Below are 19537 nucleotides of genomic sequence, written 5' to 3'. Positions count from 1 at the left end.
GCAGGCCTAAAACAAAAGAGACTTATGCTCTAAGTCTGATAGAGAAGTTGCTTTAACATCAGTAGGATTCCACCCACACACCCCTCTTCTTATAAATCTACAAACTGACTGAGAATATTAACATGTCACTAATAGCTGTAAGTGGCTTCTTCTGTGGTTTATAAATACTCTATAATGTGTATTATTATTTTATAATCAGAACAAAGTTCTATTTTTCAAAGCAAAAAAAGATATCCAAACGCCTAAAAATATCTTAAATTTTAGTGATCATTTTACATTAATCAAAAACACCAATGGATTATGGCTGAGTCCCTTTGCTGTTCACCTGAAACTCTCACAACATTGTTAATCGACTGTGCTCCAACACAAAATAAAAACTTAAAAACAAAAACAATAGAAGTTACACTAGTTATGTTGCTTGGTTTCACTTAAGAGGACAGGAATCTGTACTCTCAGCTAGGCCTAGATGTTGCTAGGAGCTGGCCTTGGTATTCTCCTGTTGAGCATAAAGAATCTTCACAAAACAGAAGGCGACAAGAACCCTGTCCAAAAGGGTGCCAGAGTCAAAAATAAGTGTTCACCAAATTTTGGGACACGTACCACTAAAATTGAACAGTTGATGCTGCCAAGAAATATATTTGAAGAGAAAATTTGCCTAAATCAAAGGATTTCAAACCTCTTGGGCCTAGACCCACATGAAAAAATACATGTTATGTTGAGACCCAATACATATATACATGTATAAATTTAACACAAAAGTTCCATGAAACAATGTTCCAATGAAACATCTTTACTACACGTGATTCTATTTTCTTTTGTATCTTATTTAATTTTTAATAAAGTTGGTCACTACTCACTAAATTGTTTCTCAATTCTCAGTTTGAAAAACACTGTGATACCAGGTTTTGGACATATGCAAAATCCAATTAATTAACTGAAATGGAATTAGCCATAATCTAATTAAGAGAAATGAAGAAGGGCTTCCCTGGTGGTCCAGTGGTTAAGAATCCGCCCTGCAATGCAGGGGATATTGGTTCCATCCCTGGTGCCACATGCCGTGGAGCAATTAAGCCCATGCACCACAAATAATTGAGCTTGTGAGCTACAGCTACTGAGCCCACATCCCACAACTACTGAAGCCCGCACACCTAGGGCCGACGCTTCCCCACAAGAAGAGCCATCGCAATGAGAAGCCCATGAACCAAAACTACAGAGTAGCCCCCGATCGCTGCAACTAGAGAAGGCCTGTGCACAGCCATGAAGACCCAGCACAGCCAAAAATAAACAAGTGATTTATAAAAAGAGAGAGAGAGATGAAGAAAGCTTCATCTCATCCATTCATTCATCAAGAACTATCAAGTGAGGCTCTGTTCTGAGAGCTGGGGTTGCAAAATGATGTCCCCCACCTCATAGAGCTTTCACTATAGAACTCTGTTGCCCAGTAAGGTTACTAGCCATGGATACTTACATTTAAATCAATTAAAGTGAAACAGAAGTAAACATTCTGTTGCATAGTCACACTAGCTGCAGTTCAAGTGCACTTGTGGTCTAGTGGCTGTGGTGTTGGACACAGCAGATAGAGAACATTTCCACTGTCACATAAAGTTCTTTGGGACAGTTCCGCCCTAAAGCAAAGAAACATAAGCTAGGATGTACTCCTGTGGCCATTCCTCTCTACTGGCTGCCTGCAAGATGGATGTGATGGCTGGAGTTCCAGCACCTATTGTAGATCATATGGATGATGGAGAAGAAAGGAAGAGACTGGATCTGCGATGCCTATGAAGCCACCATGGCTTCATAATTCCAGTCTGACTGTACCCCTCAACAATGAAAAAATGTTGCCTGCCACATCAGTAATCAAAGGATGTTGCAGTCACCAAGCCACTACAGCCACCTTGGACAGTGAACCCGGAGTCAACTCAGAATGAAGACAAACCGCTGTCAAGCCCTCAGCCACTGCAGCAGCAGCACCCCCCTGTCCCCCCAACCACCTTCCCACCCAATGATATACCCTGTGAAGACCCAGGATGAGAAAACAGGACACTGGCCCCAGATAGCTGAGGTATGTATTAAAGGAATGATTTCAGTGAACCCAGACTCTTGCATCTTCCCATACAAAGAAAAGCTCTACTTTCCTTAACTTGAGATACTTGGTTATCTTTAGCTAACACTAATCTTTTGATGTTCCCACTACCTGGTCTTTGTTGTAAGATGTCCTATCTATCCTGGCTCCTGTTTATTTAACTTATATGCAGAGTACATCACGTGAAATGCCTGGCTGGATAAAGCACAAGCTGGAATCAAGATTGCCAGGAGAAATATCAATAACCTCAGATATGCAGATGACACCACCCTTATGGCAGAAAGCAAAGAGGAACTAAAGAGCCTCTTAATGAAAGTGAAAGAGGAGAGTGAAAAAGCTGGCTTAAAACTCAACATTCAAAAAACTAAGATCATGGCATCTGGTCCCATCACTTCATGGCAAATAGATGGGGAAATACTGGAAACACTAACAGACTTAATTTTCTTAGGCTCCAAAATCATTGCAAATGGTGACTGCAGTCATGAAATTAAAAGACGCTGGCTCCTTGGAAGAAAAGCTATGACCAACCTAGACCACATATTAAAAAGCAGAGACATTACTTTGCTGACAAAGGTTCGCCTAGTCAAAGTTATGGTTTTTCTAGTAGTCATGTATGAATGTGACAGTTGGACTATAAAGGATGAGTGCCAAAGAATTGATGCTTTTGAAGTGTGGTGTTGGAGAAGACTCTTGAGAGTCCCTTGGACTGTAAGAAGACCAAATCAGTCAATCCTAAAGGAAATCAGTCCTGAATATTCATTGGAAGGACCGGTGCTGAAGCTGAAGCTCCAATACTTTGGCCAGCTGATGGGAAGAACTGACTCACTGGAAAAGACCCTGATGCTGGGAAAGATTAAAGGCAGGAGGAGAAGGGGAATGTGAGCTTTCCCATAAAAAGAAAAGCTCTACTTTCCTTGAGATACTTGGTTATTTTTAGCTAACACTAACCTTTTGATGTTCCCACTAACTGGTCTTTGTTGCAAGAACTCCTATCTATCCTGGCTCCTGCTTATTTAACTCACATGCAGAGTACATCATGTGAAATGCTGGGAGGATGAGATGGTTGAATGGCATCACCGACTCGATGGACATGAGTTTGAGCAAACTCCAGGAACTGGTGATGGACAGGGAAGCCTGGTGTGCTTCAGGCCATGGGGTTGCAAAGAATTGGACACAACTGAGCAACTGAACAGAACTGATCCTGGCTCCTCCCTTACTTCTTTGGAGCAGATTGTCAGAGCTATATGAGAGGTTGTGTCCCAGGCTTAAGTTCTCAGTTTAGTTGGCCAAGTAAAACCTAATTCTTAGCTTTCAGGTTCTACATTTTTTTTTCCAGCCAATACCCTTGACTTTTTTTTTAAATAAAGAGAAAATAAACTCTCATGTGTTTAAGCCATGTAGTCAATCCCTAAAAAGTGAGGACCCTCGTGAGCTGCTTTTTTCATGTGAGTACTTGTGTGAAGAGATCAAAAGACACTGTCTTTGAAATCTCTTTAATTGCAAGAGATGCCAAACTGTAAAATTTGGGACAATCTTAGATTTGTTAGAAATCACTGCTGTAAGGAATGAAATGCAATAAAAAAAAACATTCAAATGATGCCTAAGTAAAAGCCAATTAGCTGGAATAAAAGTCAAATCCTCGAAGTTTTGTCAGTGGGTTCTAAGTGGTGCCTAATCTTCTCGCAACTATTGGTATCATTGGTGTTCTAAGCAGATATTGTCAAGGTACAACATAGATTTTGTAGACCATAAGAGGGAGCTTAGAAAATATTCTGAAATTTAAATCAGATTTTCCAAAGGTTTTTAGAATTATCTAGTCACAGAATTATCATTACCTACCAAATATGACCCTGAGATTGAAATCTTTTATGGACACAAGTTGAATTCTTTCAGGAACCCACTATGACTGTTGTGAGTTAATAGAAGGTTTTTAGCACAGTACGTGCGCTCAGTTGCTCAGTAGTGTCAGACTCTGTGACCCTGAGGACTGCCAAGGATTTTTCTATCCATGGGATTTTTCCAGCAAAAATACTGAAATGGGTTACCATTTCCTGCCCTAGGGGATCTTCCCAACTCAGGAATCTACCCTGTGTCTCCTGCATTGGCAAGCAGATTCTTGACCACTGAGTCAGCTGGGAATTCTTTAAATACAGTATACATCGACTAAATCCTCCAAATATTTCCAAATAAAATAGGGTTAATGGAATAGTTTCAGGAGTATTTTGAAAAGTAATAAAATTTGGAAACAATTATGCACCCAAGTTCAACCAATATTTACTGATAAATTATTGATGATGCTAGTCATTTTTCATTATTTTAACTTCCCAAAACTCTTTAACTCACAAAAATTGCATTCTATACTTAGACTTAGGGAGTCTGACTTTCCCAAAGCCACAGGACAAGTACCAGATAAACCCAAGACTTCAGGCTAGGGTGCTTTGATTCTAATCTCTTCAGTACTCTTTTTCACTGCGGCTGTCTTACAAAACTTGGCGGGCGCGGGGGGGGGGGGGGGGGGGGGGGGCGTAGTTTTTAATTGAACATAAAACCAGAAAGGAGTAGAGGGAAAAATGTTTGATGGTACTGTATGAGTGATGGGAATGGTTCTGAATAATTTGAAAAGTTAAAGTTGAGGAAAATAATTAACTTGTGATATACCTGGGATAATAATGTTCCATTCACACATCTCAGAAATAATCAAGAGGTTTCAGCGATCCTTAGTGGATCATTTATCCGTTTGTTTTCAAATCCCCTTCATTCCAGTTTTAGCCTTTTTTCAGGTATCCGCAGGGTTCCCTGGGGGTGTCCAGTACAGCCCCAGGATCCCTTTTCCAGGCTCCTTTTCATTTTGACTCCTCCATTACTGACTTGTGCCCTACTCTTTCTCAACAGTTGCCCTCCCTTATTCTATGGAATGCTTTATTGCTGCATATGGGGAAATTTGTTAATATGTTATAACTGCCTAATTTTTTATTTATCAGAATGAAATTTTCTGTGAGGATAGAACTGGATTTAACTTGTTCACAATTGGGACCTCAGTGCTAGGGACACAGCAGAGCAAATATATTTGTGGAATGGAAGAACCTCTCCGATTTCATACTCATTTGCCTTTAAACCAAAGATGTCACTAAACCGGTCATTTTTTTTTTTCTCAGTACCGAGTAATTGAGTCTAAAGTCCAAATAAAATTTGGGCAGGTGGAAAGCGCCTTCTTTGTATGTTTAACCTAGCTCCTGGGTTATTATTTTAACTACACTTTATTTTTATTTTTTAAATTAATTTACTTCAACTACACTTTAAAGTGACAACACATCCTTTTTTTCAAACAAAGGACCTAATTCTAGACTAAGCGCAAAACAGAAACTGCCTTAGAAACCACAAGCTTTCAAATACGGGACCAAACTGAGAGATAGGAAAGCTGGGCAAACTTCCTTGACAGCTTCCTTCCTTCCCAAGCCCCTTTCCAGACTCTACGCCCCCCACTATCATTCCCAGGGGGCAGGCAGGCCGAGGTGGGTCCCACAGACCGGACTTGGCTCCGCCCCACAAAGGAATCAGGAAACTCGAAGTGGGGCGGCCTTAGGACAAGCGCTGAAAAGTTCTCTGAGGTCCTCAGAGATCACAGGGGCTGGTCACAAGCCAAGTCCTCTGCCCTCATCGTCAAGGGAACCCTCCGTAAACACAAAGTCCTTCACAGCAGCTGACGCTTTCAGTTCCCAGAAACAGCGGGAGCTTGCGCGGCACCAGGCCTGGAGCGGAAACTTGAGGAGATTTCATCTAAGCCCCACCCGGGCGGCACCTACCAGGGCCGACCCTGGGGTGTCGCGAGCGGCCGGGCCCCAGGCGCCGCCTCCACCACTCAGGACCGGGGAGCGTCTTCCTCCTCCCACCCCCGCGCGCTCCTCACCTACCATTCCTCTCCCTTGCGCCGTCCGGCATTTTCCCTCCGCCCCACCCCCTCCTCTGCCTTCCCCTTTCCCAGGGCCGCCGGGCGGGCCCGGGGTGGAACGCGCGGCCCGGTACCCCGATGCCAAGTCCCCGGATGCGGCCCTCCCCTCCCCCACGGCCCGCACTGCGGCCCCGCCCCTCGCGCAGCTCTGCGTGACGCGTCACCCCTCGCGGCGCTTCCGGAGGCGCCGCGCGCGATGACGTAGAGGGACGTGCCCTCTATATGAGGTCGGGGAGCGGCAGACTCGGCCTTTTCCGCCCGCTCCCCCCTCCCCCCGAGCGCCGCTCCGGCCGCACTGCGCTCGCTCTGAGCTTCGGGCTCCTGCTAAGCCAGCGCCGCTGTCGCCTCCCTCCAGTCGCCATCATGATCATCTACCGGGACCTCATTAGCCGTGAGTCGGGACTGCACTGCTCCTCACAAGGCGCGCAGGGCACGCGGCGGCATATGGGTGGAGACGGGGGGCCGGTCGCCGCCTCTGCCGCCGCTGTCGTGGGTCTGAGGAGGGGCGCTGCTTGGGGGCGCGCGCCGGGGCCCGGGGCGCCCGGGGAGGGGCGGCGCGGCGCGGGAAATGGCGCCCGCTCGGGCCGCGGGCGCCTCGTGACGGGTGGATCTGTGTCCCCGAGCAGATGACGAGATGTTCTCCGACATCTACAAGATCCGGGAGGTCGCGGACGGGCTGTGTCTGGAGGTGGAGGGGAAGGTGAGTCGGCCGGGCAGGGGCCACGGCCCCGTCCGCGGCACAGGGGGGGAGACGAGGGCGGGCGGGCTCGGATTTCCGCCGCTCCCCCGCCCGAGGTTGTGCAATCCTCTCCGTTGCCTCCTGGCGGAGGAGACTCTCTTTCCGGGCTCGGGTTTTTCTAGAAAACTGGAGGCGGAGCTGAGCCTGGAAATAGGTCCGCCGCTTCGACGCCCATCCTCCCTCCCAGGCTGTCCGGGACAGACAGGTTGTCTCCGGTTTGGGCGACCCAAGCGTTTTATCGTTTGCCCGGTTTTTCTTTGCTCAGCAACCCGACAGCCCATGCAAAACTTCCACCGGGTTGTAAAATGACCCCTTTTTCGTTTGGGCCAACGAAGAGTTGTGGAACTGAGATGTTTCAGGGGAAAGAAGGGCATAGATTTTTTTCTCCCCCCATATTGTTCATGGTTTTGAACGAGAATTAAGTGTTGAAGGATGACGGATGAGAGGGCTGCCAGCATAGATTCTTCGATGCGTTTATGGTAAGGTCGAGGTTGTGTTAGCGACTAAACTTTTCTTAATGCAGATGGTCAGTAGGACAGAGGGTAACATCGATGACTCGCTCATTGGTGGAAATGCCTCCGCTGAAGGCCCCGAGGGCGAAGGTACCGAAAGCACAGTAATCACTGGTGTCGACATTGTCATGAACCATCACTTGCAGGAAACCAGCTTCACAAAAGAAGCCTACAAGAAGTACATCAAAGACTACATGAAGTCGTAAGTGATACTGACACACCCAACTGATGTCTGAAAATCCTATAGGATTTAGGGGTTGGCTTCCTTTGAGATTTTTTAACAGCAGGCGTGCTTGTCAAAGGCTTTTTTCCTATTGATGAGCACAGAAGGGGGACTGCTTTTTTATAAATATGAGGATACTGGCGGGTGCAGTGTGGTTTTACTTTTTTTTAGAATAGTCCTTTGGTACAGAATAAGCTGAGGTGAAATTCAAAGTTAGGAACAGCCTTAAAACATCCCTCGTATGAGTTAGTAATCTCCGTGATATTTTGGTGGTTTCAGTTTGGAACTTTTACTGAATGGAAACTTTGCTCAGAACTGATGAATGTGTCAATATGTTGTTTTAGAATCAAAGGGAAACTTGAAGAACAGAGACCAGAAAGAGTAAAACCTTTTATGACAGGGGCTGCAGAACAAATCAAGCACATCCTTGCTAATTTCAAAAACTATCAGGTAAATAACTTTAAAATATTTGGATCAAAGGATTGTATAATTTTAACTGAGCAAAACATGAGTTACTTGATGAGCCTCTGATGTAATTAAGTTGGAGTTATTTTTCTGTGTTTCGAGCAGTTTAAATACTTTACAGATTTTACTTCAGCAGTGTGGGCTGTAGCGAGTTGCCTTCTCTGCTCCCAAGCAAGAGTGTTTCCAGATCTTGTCTTCTGCTTCCAAAATCTTACTCGACTCAATATTTCCCAGTTCTTTGGAATTACTTGTTTACTCCGAACTAGTCTTCTGGTTTTCTTTTTACAATACCAGTGTGTCTTGTTGCCACTGAAGCTCTTTCTGATCTGAGCTTGTCCTGTGGAGAAACTCCAGTGACTTTCTTTTACTGAACACAACCTGGTTTTCACACATCCTCTGGCCATATACTTCTCATGGCATGTGCTCTTCTCATTGGTGGCCTTGTGTTCTCTTGTGCTTGACTTTGTAAACAGCCTTGTTTGTAGGGTTTAGACTGAGATGTGTGGGGTTAGCTTTCCAGGGAGCGCAGTGTCCCTGGATTGCTCTGAACTCCTAACATTTGGTTATTAGTACTTTGCATGAACTGAAGTTTGATTAGTGAGCATTTTCCTCATCAGAACTCATTAGTTGCTGACTAAATAGTGCCTTGATTAGATATTGGTGTTCTGAATCCTTCGATTTATTGTGTTTTGATACAGTGCATTCCTGTATAATCTAATTCTGGGTATTTGTTTGCTTCCTAAGTTCTTTATTGGTGAAAACATGAATCCAGATGGCATGGTTGCTCTGCTGGACTACCGTGAGGATGGTGTAACCCCATATATGATTTTCTTTAAGGATGGTTTAGAGATGGAAAAATGTGTAAGTATAAAGAAGTGGGTTGAAATCAGTCATGTAAAAATAGAGGTATTACAACCTTTAACAAATAAACCACTTAATGATAATATTGGCAGCTAGTTGGAAAGGCCATGATGTTACTAGCTTTTAGTAAATACAATTTAGAGCAGGCTGCTGACCTGATAGGCTAGTTGCTTCAGTAAAATTAAATGAATGTCTGCTGGGCAAGGAACTGCTAAAGGAGAAATCAAGCCACTCATTTATCTTGGCTTTCAGCAGCTTCCATGTAAATTAGCAGTAAGATAAATTTAAGGCTACACTAGGGAATTCCCTGGTGGTCCAGTGGTTAGGACTCTGGGCTGCCACTGCCAAGGGCCGGGGTTTAGCACTGGGTTGGGAAAGTAAAACAAGCTGCTTGGTGCAAAAACAATCTACCCTAAACAGGGTCGGGGCAGCAGTGACCACAAATGTCAAAGGACAGTACAGATGTCTTGCCAAAGGGATTAGTCAAAGAATGTGTGAGGTTTTTGTTGGAACAGGGTGGGTGGGCCTTCTGAGAATGCTTCTCTGACTTGGTAAGGATGGTTGTGCATCCACTGATAGACCTTGAACAGTCGGCAGTTGTTCCTTTGGTTTGCACTAGGATGCAAAAGCAACATCCCCGCGCTTTCTGTCTGTCTGTGTGTGTGACAGCTCGGATTGAATAGGGGAGTACATCTGAAGCCTAGAAATGTGAGCTACTTTCATGCCAGAAAGGGGTGTTAATGGGCTCTTCCTTGTTTTCCCAGTAACAAAGTTGGCAGTTACTTTGGATCAATCACCTGTCGTCATAACTGGCTGGCCACTGCTTTTCATCCACACAACACCAGGACTTAGACAGATGGGACTGATGTCATCTCGAGCTCTTCATTTGTTTTGAACGTTGATTTATTTGGAGCGGAGGCATTGTTTTTGAGAAAAACGTGTCATGTAGGTTGTCTAAAAATAAAACGCATTTAAACTCATTGGAAAGAATGCCTCTTAGTTTAATATGTCATGTCTAAATCCATCCTTGTAGCCTTCCTGGAGCAGCTAGAGTCTGGTTGTAGCCTACCACTAGAAAGCACCTTCAGATAACGTCTACAGTGAAACCACTTCCGGGACTTGGAATATACAAGAATCAGAAGTAACTGAGTGGAGTAAAGGGAAAGACCATGCTCATGACAGTGCCAACCAACACTTGAAGTGGATTGCTTACACATTTCATCACCTACAAACGGAAGTGGTTAATCTGGAAGTTTACAAAAGAATAAAGAGAGACTAACACAGTTGGAAGCAAAGTACTGTCTGAGCTTATTTTAGAGCTGAGTTCTAGAGAAATCTAGACATCTGGAATACTTCTGTCAAACTCCTTGGAACAGGGATGACAGACTGGCTCGCCCACCACCTGTTTTGTGGCTAAGGTGGTGCTTACATTTTTTAAGTGGTTCACAATAGCTTATGGGACATGAAAAAATAAAGTTTGTGTCCAGTTTTACTAGGGCACTACCATGCCCTGTATTGGCTGGTACTGCCTGGTTCTGACATTGCAAGAACAGATCAGTGACAGATCTAAGGGTCTCCTGAGAGCCCTGAGGTACCCATGTGGCCCTTTATAGGAAAGATTTATGGGCCATTGTTTGAAAAGATGAAGTTTATAAATGGACTGTGGAGTAGTTGGTGGGCAGAGAGAGAAACAAATGCTCTATCTGTAAAAAGGTGTGGGTATCAATATGAAAATGCATCTATTTGACAGACCTGAAGCAGTTACTGTCTGCTAAGGTTTCCACTACAGATGCAAGAAAAACATCCTCGCGCTTTCTGCCTGTCTTGATTGTGGCAGCCCAGATTGAATGGGGGAATACAGGGCGAAACTTGGAACCTTACAACCAAGTGACATCCAGAGCCCGTGGTACGGTGCAGAGCCTCAGACAGGTTGGTAGTGCCCCCTGGTGACAGTCCAAATAATTGTTTGGAAACTGCAGTCATGCTTAGGGCAGTTCTAAGCATTCTGTTGTTAAGTAGTGTAGATAACATGCCAGTGATATAGGAGGCCACTTACCTCTGAAATGTACTAATGGGAGACTTTTCAGGCAGGGGTCAGTGCTATGAAGGTGACAATCATAGTGGGAGAAGTAACATAAGCTGTGAGCTTGCATGGAAAAGGCTGGAAGAATGAATAGCAATATAGAGACTATAGGAAGTGAAGAGTCCAAGTCGTTGCCTAAGAAGGCTTATTTTGGATCGTTCTCTAGTTGGTGTCATCTGGGTCAAGATAGTGTGCAAGAATAACAGGTGGTAGGTACTTACTGTACACATCAGAAGGCATGTGTTTTGTGTCACGTCTAGGAAGCGGAAGCTGAAAAGGAAGGAGATTATGTGGGTATCTGGGAGCGAAGCATGCCAGGCAAAAGAGCAGCATGTTGAAGTAGAGTGTGGTTGACAGGTTCAGGGGACAAAGTGGCCAGGATGCTGGGCCCAAGACAGCAGGAGGACCTGAGCTACAGAAGTGCACAGGAAAAGAAACCAAATCACACAGAAGCCCCAAGAGGGGAAGGGTGTGTGTGGAAGGGTGATGTGATCTGATCTAAAGGGTCATTTTGGGTGCTGGGAGGCCAGGTAAAAGCAAAGAGAACAGTGATGTATAATAGGAAAGACAGTAATTGAGATAAGCACAGATGCTCATATCTCAAAGCTATGGCAGCTTGATATAGAGATGTTGAGTGTAGTTCTGGGGTGCATGCTGTCTATTGAGGGCTACTGCAAAAGAAATGCTGAATGCTGTTTTCAATTGTGACCTTTTTTTTCCTAGAGAAGGAGAAATTTTCTCTGGATTTTGTTCGATTTCTGAAATCAGGTACTAGTGTGGCTACGTCTTTTCTAAAAGCAAAGTTGTCTAGAAGGATGTCTGCTGGGACAAATGTATGACATTTGAAGCTAACACACTGAATGAGGTGACCTAGACGGGATGGACTCAGCCCTCCAATGCAGAGATTGGTCAACATGATGAACCTACAGAGTGATTAAGAGGGAACTGCCTTTGATGTAGGAAAACCAAGGGAGAGGCCGCCTGGAGGCCCAGTGGACAGCATTTTAGGAAGGAGCAGGTCCACAGGGTTACCTGTTGTAAATGGGTCAAGTAAGATGAGGACTGAGAATGGTAGATTTGGCAGGGGTTGGGTTTCAGTTGTAGGAAAGAAAACAAGATTGGCTCAAGAGAACATCAAACTCAGGCAGCACGGTGCCCATGAGATGTAATAATTCGAGCAGTACATGTTTTTATTACATGTGTGTCTGCTTAAGCTATAGATATGTAAGTAACTCATTTGAGCCATTAGACATGATTTTCTTAAAATCTAATTAGGGGACTTCTCTGGTGGTCCAGTGGCTAAGACTTCACTCCCAATGCAAGGGGCCTGGATTTGATCCCTGGTCAGGGAACTTGATCCCATAAGTGATGTCTTCTGCTACTGTGAGGGCATGTTTTCAACTACCAGCAAATTCTAACTTACTGTTTGAGAGCTTGTACTGTTTGAGAGCTTCCCTGGTGGCCCAGACGTCTTACGGTAGTTCGAATGCCACAACTAAAGATCCCACATGCTGAAACTTAAGACCCAGAGTAGCCATATAAATATTAAAAAAAAAGAAAACTAGGTCACTGGTAAATGTTGCATTGATGTAAATTCCATCTGAACTGCAGGGTTTAGGGTTTAACCAATAACTACAACTACACTGGCAAAACTGCAAGAAGAGCAGCAAAAATCTCAACCAACTTGAAAAAAGTCCTGATAACAAAGCCTCCTTGTAAAGTTCTGACCATCTGCGTGCATGTGCTTGGAGCTGCGACCTGGGCTAGCAGCCAGAACCCTCTCAGTAATGGAATTTAAACCAGGGTACTTGAATTAACTGACACGACGTCTTACTGACTGGTGACTTGCATTTAGGTCATACCATACAACTCTTAGTTCTATGAGAAAAGTCTGGCTAATGACCCCCTCGTAGGCCACAAGCCTTTTCTTGCAAAAGCTCATTTTGTGGCAATTGGTGCCAGTTAACCACAGACTTTGTCCATAAGAACTGAGGGCCCAACTTGCTGGTTTGGGGCTAGATTTACGACCGTCTGGGGCTGTGAACGATACTTAAAAATCACCGCACTGAAAAAGTTTTCTTTGGATACTGTATAAAAATGTGCACTACTTGGGATATTTGGTTCTTTCTATAGCCTTTAATATTAATATTATTCCAAAGGAAAAGTCCTTGACTAAAGGACTTTAACATACACAAGAAAAAGATGCTATGCACTTTTCATTGAATTAAAGCAGCTGCTGTGACAGCCATCTTGATAGATGTTGCAGATAAAGTTTAAAATGATTATAATGCTGGTAGTTTATATTTATCCCACTGAAGTCCTTCAGGTCCATCCTTTGGTTCAGTGGTGGTTTGGTGGACTGCATGCCTGTTGGCTGTCCAAAACAGATTTCCGATACTGTGGGGGCATGTTTTCAACTACCAGCAAATTCCAATTTATTTTTTGAGAGCTTGTACACTGGGCTTCCCTGGTGTCTCAGATGGTAAAGAATTGGCCTGCAATGCGGGAGACCTGGGTTCAATCCCTGGGTCGGGAAGATCCCCTGGAGTAGGAAATGGCAACCCACTCCAGTATACTTACCTGAAGAATCCCCACGGACAGAGGAGCCTGGCGGGCTTCAGTCCATGGAGTCACAAAAAGTCAGACACAACTGAGTGACGTGGATTTGTGCTGCTAAAAATCACTGAAAGCCTCAAGTGGATGTGGTTTTAGCAGGAGTCCATACAATTCAGTGAGAAAAATGCCAACTATGAGCCTGGGGGAGGGGTTGGGCTTTTTTCCAAAGTAACTGCTTGCTCAAAAATTTTTCCTTCAGTGACCTCCCCACTCCTGCCCCAGGGCACACCTGACATCTGTTTTCCTTTATGTATGCGTGGTGCTCTTTTCTGAGCTTTGAGGTAGAGTAGGGAGGGGGAGTACCATAAGCTGTGCTTTTGCATATATGACTCACAATTTAGGAGAAATGAGAATTCATACCAGGCGACTCACTTGTGTATGTTGAAGTCCTTCACTCCAGGACTTTTCCTTTGGAGTAGTGCAGTGTTAAAGGTTATAGAGAGAAACAAATATCCAAAGGAGTAGCTCACTGGGAGAGGGCCAAGGCCACAATCACTCGTCAAAAGATTACGGTATTGTAACTTCCCTGGTGGTTCAGTGGTTAAGACTACTTCCAATGCAGGGAGCAAGGGTTTGATCCCTGGTTGGGGAACTAAAATCCCATATGCTGTGCAGTGTGGCCAAGACAATTAAAAAAAAAAAATTGCACTATTTATTAAAAAAATAAAATTAGAGCTACCTTATGATCCAGCAATATCACTCCTGGTCATATATCTAGAGAAAACAAACTTGGAAAGATATATGCACCCCAATGCAGCACTATTTACAATAGCGAAGACATGGAAGGAACCTAAATGTCCATCCGTGGGTGAATGGACAAAGATGCCATAATGTATGTATATGTGTGTGTATCTATACATACACGGTGGAATATTAGTTATAAAAAGAATGCAATGCCATTTGCAGCAACATGAATGGACCTAGAGATTATCACACTGAATGAACTAATAGCCAAATACCATGACATTGCTTATATGTGGAATCTTTAAAAATGGCGTAAATGAAGTTATTTTCAAAACAGTCACAGGTGCAAAGAACAAACTTGCAGCTACCAGTGGGGAAAGGCCAGGAGGGATAAATCAGGAGATTGGGATTGACAGAAAATAGGTACTAGGAACCTACTGTATAGCACAGAGAAGTCTACTCAATATTCTAATTACCTACATTGGGACAGAATCTAAAAGAGTGGTGGTGCTTTAATCACCAAGTTGCGTCTGACTCTTGCGACCCCATGGACTAGCCCGCCAGGCTCCTCTCCATGGGATTCTCCAGGCAAGAATACTGGAATGGGTTGCCACTTCCTTCCCCAGGGGATCTTCCCGACCCGGGAATCGAACCTGGGTCTCCTTCACTGTAGGTAGATTCTTTACCAACTGCGCTACAAGGGAAGCCATGTGTATAACTGGCTCACTCTGCTGTAGAGCAGAAACAATGCTGTAAATCGACTATAATAGAAACTGGCAGCTTCCCTGATGGCTGAGTTGGTAAAGAATCCGCCTGCGACGCAGGAGACCCTGGTCCAATTCCCGGGTCGGGAAGATCTGATGGAGAAGGGATAGGCTCACCCATTCCAGTATTCTTGGGTTTCCCTTGTGGCTCAGTTGGTGAAGAATCCGCCTGCAATGCGGTAGGCCTGGGTTGGGAAGATCCCCTGGAGAAGGGAAAGGCTACCCGGTCCATTATTCTGGCCTGGAGAATACAGTCCATGGGGTCACAAAGAGTCAGACATGACTGAGCAACTTTCACTTTCTAATAGAAATTAATTTAAAACAAAATTTTTTTTTAAGTCTGCAGTATTTTAAATAGCCTCATAGAGCAACTAGACATTACTTAGTCCCGAGTTTGTGTCATTTAGTTTGACACCAGAAGTCTAGTTGTGTACTTGGCAATTTTCCTCATGTTTAAAGGCAGCGGGAGAACCCTAGCTTATTATCAAACGAAGTTTGCCTACGGTCTTGACAACAGCACAGGGTTATCAAATTACTCCACCAAGTGCATAATCTACTATTCCCTGAGCAGCTGGTAGAAATACGGCAGGTCACAGAGAAAGCTGGTGTTTTGTGGACATCTATTCAAGCAGTCCTAAACGTGCAGTTTCCTTCTTGAGTAATTTGGAAGTCTCCCTCAAGGACCGCCAATTTATAGTTTGAGTCAGATATCTAAACTAATATTCAACCTAGGGGGGAAAACTGGCAGGTGAAAGGGTGACAGTTATTGCACATGAAGTTAAAAGGAAAATATACCTCTTGACTACCTCACAGAGGAGGAATAGTGTATATCAGCAGATGGCAAGTACAAAATTGGAAGCCGAGTCAACAACTCTTGGTGTGATGGGTTATAATATCTTTCTCCATCACCTTGCAAGCACCCCATCCTGTGTAGCCTCCACTGTACTGACGCCACATGGATGGATTCTGTCAGGTGGAACAAGGGCTGGGTGGCAGTACCCTTGGTTGTTGCTATAATAGCAGGATGGCAAGTACCAACTGCTGGCATCTATTAAAAGCAAAAGTGACTAAGCTTTTGAAAGTTGGTTAAGTAATGTGCCACCTGTTCTCTGCTCCACAGACAAGGGAGGAGGAGGGTTGAGTGTGAATGTGGGAGCAGCAGAGAGTTTAGCATCCCAAGAGCATCCTGGAGGCTTGTGTTTCTGAGGGAGTTATTAAGCCCTATGGTTTATGGAGCGGAGAGTTGTGCAAAACCCCTTCCAGCTATTGCTGAGCTTCCTCTCTCAATATCCTGTGGGACGTGTCAAATGCCCTAGCTATTTCTTGGTGAGTTTGAGATTGATGTGTACACTCTGATAAATTTAAAATGGATAACCAACAAAGACCTACCGTAGAGCACAGGAAACTCTGCTCAATGTCATGTGGCAGCCTGGATGGGCTGGGGAGAATGGATAGATGGATATGTGTGGCTGAGTTGCTCTGCTGGGCACCTGAAACTGTCACAACATTGTTAACTGGCTATTCCCAGGTGGTTCAGTGGTAAAGAGTCCACCTGAAGGAGATGGAGATGAAGAGTCCACCTGAGTTCGATCCCTGGGTAGGGAAGATCCCCTGGAGGAAGGCACAGCAACTTACTCCAGTATTCTTGCCTGGAGAATCCCCATGGACAGAGGGCTACAGTCTGTGGGGTCGCAAAAGAGTTGGACACGACTTAGCAACTGAGCACACATGAACATGCTCCAATATAAAATAAAAAGCAAAAAAAATCCTGTGGTAATTTTGCTGGATATTCTGTCCTATCCCCTCAGGGTGCCTGTGCCTGAAGCCTTTTCCTACACCCCCTCCCCATCTGCCTGCATTCATGCCTCCGGGGGATGGGAGAGGTGTGTGCTCTGTTGGAAGCTGGTAACCAGGCAGGTGGAGCAGGGTAAGATGGCCATAAGTGGAGGGGGCTTATTGGTCCCAATGAATTTTGTTCTCTTGTGCAGATAGTAGGCAGCTGCTGCTGCTGCTGCTAAGTCGCTTCAGTCGTGTCCGACTCTGTGCGACCCCACAGACAGCAGCCCACCAGGCTCCCCCGTCCCTGGGATTCTCCAGGTAAGGGTACTGGAGTGGGTTGCCATTGCCTTCTTCAGTAGGCAGCTGGCCAATATATAATCAGATTCACTCATGTATACTATAAGTTCAAATGTGAACTTTGACCAGATGGAGTCTGACATTTGGCTCTTCTCCAAGATGTGAGAAAAGCTGTGGACTCTTACAAAGAACCTGAGGGTTTTAGGGCTGAGCAGAGTCTTACCATTCCAGACCAACTTCTGTTTTTTTCTCAGTCATAGCTAAGGCTGTGAGAATGACCCATTTGATGGAATGACCGATAGGGAATTCCCACAGGGTTATTCACCAAGAGGGTGTGTCCAAATTGCCAGCTGGGTCACCATATTTTTGGGGGTAAGGACACTTAAGACCTATCTTCTTAACAAATTTAATCTATTCAATAAAGTGTTATCTATAGTAAAAGAAACAAAAACAAAAACCCTGCTAGCTGGGGACTGCATTCACTCTTTCTACTTTGCGTCTGGGGCTTCCCAGGTGGCTCTAGTGGTGAAGAACCCACCTGCCAATGCAGGAAATATAAGATGCGGGTTTGATCCCTGGTTGGGAAGATCCCTGGAGAAGGGAATGGCAACCCAGTCCAGTATTCTGGAGAATCCCATGGACAGAGGAGCCTGCTGGGCTACGGTCCATTGAGTTGCAGAGTCGGACATGACAGAAGCAATTTAGCATGCACGCATGCACTTTACATCTAGGTGTAGAACTTGGGAAGATGCTAATGGAAAGTTGTTTTTTTAAGGAAGCCACCCACCATTTCCTTCAATATAAATGTATAATGAAATTCTGTACAAAACCCTTCATAGCTGGGCCACTTGCTTACCTGTTCAAGCTTCCCTTCCTCTCTGTACTATCCACCCTCCGCTGCGAGGGGGAGCGCAGGTGGCGTGATTCTGACCCTCTGCACTGAAGTCTTCTTTTCTCGAAGACTGCACTGCATTTTATCTTGGAAGAGTTTATTGATTCCTCCAACCATTCCATCCACCCTCAGTGCTCCAGTGTGGTAACTGTCCTCCACTTTACTGAAGTCACTGAATCCCTTGTCTCTGCATCACTGTTATTCCTGAAATCAAGGGCGGGGGGGGGGGGGTTTTGTCAGTCTCCCTTCTTTGCCGGTGGCATTCCGTCCAGATTTGCTGATGGAGTAAATAGTGAGCTTTCACCAGTCCCTGAGTGTTCTGAGCCACATGTCCCTGTGTGGCTCCTGTTTTCAAATGCAGTCTCTAAGTTTGGAAAAGTGGATAACCAGACCAGAATGTGTGGTCTGTAGGAGAGCAGTATCTTCTTCCTGAAGTGCTTTCGTCACAAGCCACTGGTCCCAGCAGTCCCTAATGGAGTCAAAGGTGAAGGTACCTAATTGCAAAGAATGCAAAATGCTTCTCTTCTGTCTTAATGGTGAAATATTTCTTTTTCAGAGCACCTCACATGTGTAAATGCTTAGCTTCCCCTAGTGTCTAGAATTAACGGTTATGCTCTTTGTATTGGCTACAGCATGACGGGCTTTTTCTTATCCCATTCTGGATTCCCAAGTTATGTCCCACGTGTGATTCCACAGTGGGAGATGTGCATTTTGCTGAGTCTTGAAAACTGTAGCACCCTTGTCTAATCCCTGCTTCAGAATTACCTGGTATGATTTTTTGAAATACAGATGAAAGTCTTTGCATGCCACATTATGGACAGAGGAGTTTCTACATATTAAGTTGGAAACTGAAAAGAATCTTACCCTATTTTCAAGCTAACAAGTTAGCCTACCACAGTTCCATGTACATTTTATGAAAAGACTTCCCTGGTGGTCCAGCAGCTAAGACTCTGCACTCACAATGCAAGGGCCCAGGTTTGATCCCTGGTCAGGAACTAGATTTCACATGCTGCAAATAAGAGTTTGCATGCTGTAACTAAGATTCAGCATAGCCAAGTAAATAAATAAAATACTTAAAAAGACACAAGACCTCTAGGTCAGAGATAACAGTTTACCACTCACAGCAAAAACAGTGGCCAGAGCAGCACCTTGCACTGGGTCCCATCCCCCACCCCCAACAGAGTGATGTGGTGAGGTCCAGATGGTCCCAGCACTTGCAGTGGGGTGCACCACAGCAGAAATTAGGAGCTTACAAGGCTACGAACATATCGCCCCATCCTTCCCTGTGGATAAGCACATTACTCACATACCTGGAATGTAGGCAAATCTCTGCAGGAAATGGGAAGATATCTCTAGTTTAAGGTATCTCTGAGGAGCTACATCTTCAAATCTCTTTAGAGGGATACGCTGTCTCTAGATTCCGAGGATGTCTATTATTTAAATATGTTCTTTGCAAATTTGAAGATAATTCAGAGAAATGGAAAGCTATCTTATGCTCTTGGAGATTGGAAGAATTAATTGTGTTAAAATGGCCATACTACCCAAAATAGCTTTCCATTTCTCTGAATTATCTTCAAATTTGCAAAGTAA

The 19537-nt window shown here is 44.6% G+C and overlaps 2 protein-coding genes and 2 non-coding genes across 4 annotated transcripts in view; 3 read left to right on the top strand and 1 right to left on the bottom strand.

The window, feature by feature from the left end:
* SLC25A30 (solute carrier family 25 member 30) overlaps positions 1 to 6014 on the bottom strand; it is an 89422-nt gene extending 83408 nt beyond the window's left edge. Inside the window, exon 1 of the mRNA XM_043892320.1 lies at positions 5995 to 6014. Coding sequence (XP_043748255.1) covers positions 5995 to 5997 — 3 coding nt within the window. The 5' untranslated portion in view covers positions 5998 to 6014. The remainder of the gene's footprint in view (positions 1 to 5994) is intronic.
* An 82-nt stretch (positions 6015 to 6096) lies between these two features.
* On the top strand, positions 6097 to 9812 carry TPT1 (tumor protein, translationally-controlled 1). Its single transcript, XM_043892324.1, has 6 exons — positions 6097 to 6423; positions 6659 to 6732; positions 7295 to 7485; positions 7851 to 7956; positions 8716 to 8832; positions 9597 to 9812. Exons 1-6 carry the CDS (start codon positions 6255 to 6257, stop codon positions 9597 to 9599), a joined length of 660 nt encoding a protein of 219 aa, XP_043748259.1. The 5' UTR covers positions 6097 to 6254; the 3' UTR covers positions 9600 to 9812.
* Positions 9396 to 9527, top strand: LOC122687144. The gene has a single exon (XR_006339044.1). It is a non-coding gene; the product is annotated as a small nucleolar RNA SNORA31 (small nucleolar RNA).
* A 753-nt stretch (positions 9813 to 10565) lies between the features above and the next one.
* Positions 10566 to 10695, top strand: LOC122687145. Its single transcript, XR_006339045.1, has one exon. It is a non-coding gene; the product is annotated as a small nucleolar RNA SNORA31 (small nucleolar RNA).
* Positions 10696 to 19537: the final 8842 nt, after the last annotated feature.

Source organism: Cervus elaphus, chromosome 30 (genome assembly GCF_910594005.1).
Source record: "Cervus elaphus chromosome 30, mCerEla1.1, whole genome shotgun sequence".
NCBI classification, from domain to species: Eukaryota; Metazoa; Chordata; class Mammalia; order Artiodactyla; family Cervidae; genus Cervus; species Cervus elaphus.
The sequence above is the reverse complement of the archived record's forward strand: the minus strand, read 5'-3'. Positions and strand labels throughout refer to the sequence as shown.

What these genes read in the sequence shown, in the direction of transcription:
- TPT1 (XM_043892324.1), top strand. Translation starts at nt 6,255, where the DNA reads ATGAGGTCGGGGAGCGGCAGACTCGGCCTTTTCCGCCCGCTCCCCCCT. An exon ending in CTACCGGGACCTCATTAGCC is followed by an intron (nt 6,424 to 6,658) that starts GTGAGTCGGGAC and finishes GTCCCCGAGCAG; the next exon opens with ATGACGAGATGTTCTCCGAC. An exon ending in CTAATTTCAAAAACTATCAG is followed by an intron (nt 7,957 to 8,715) that starts GTAAATAACTTT and finishes TTGCTTCCTAAG; the next exon opens with TTCTTTATTGGTGAAAACAT.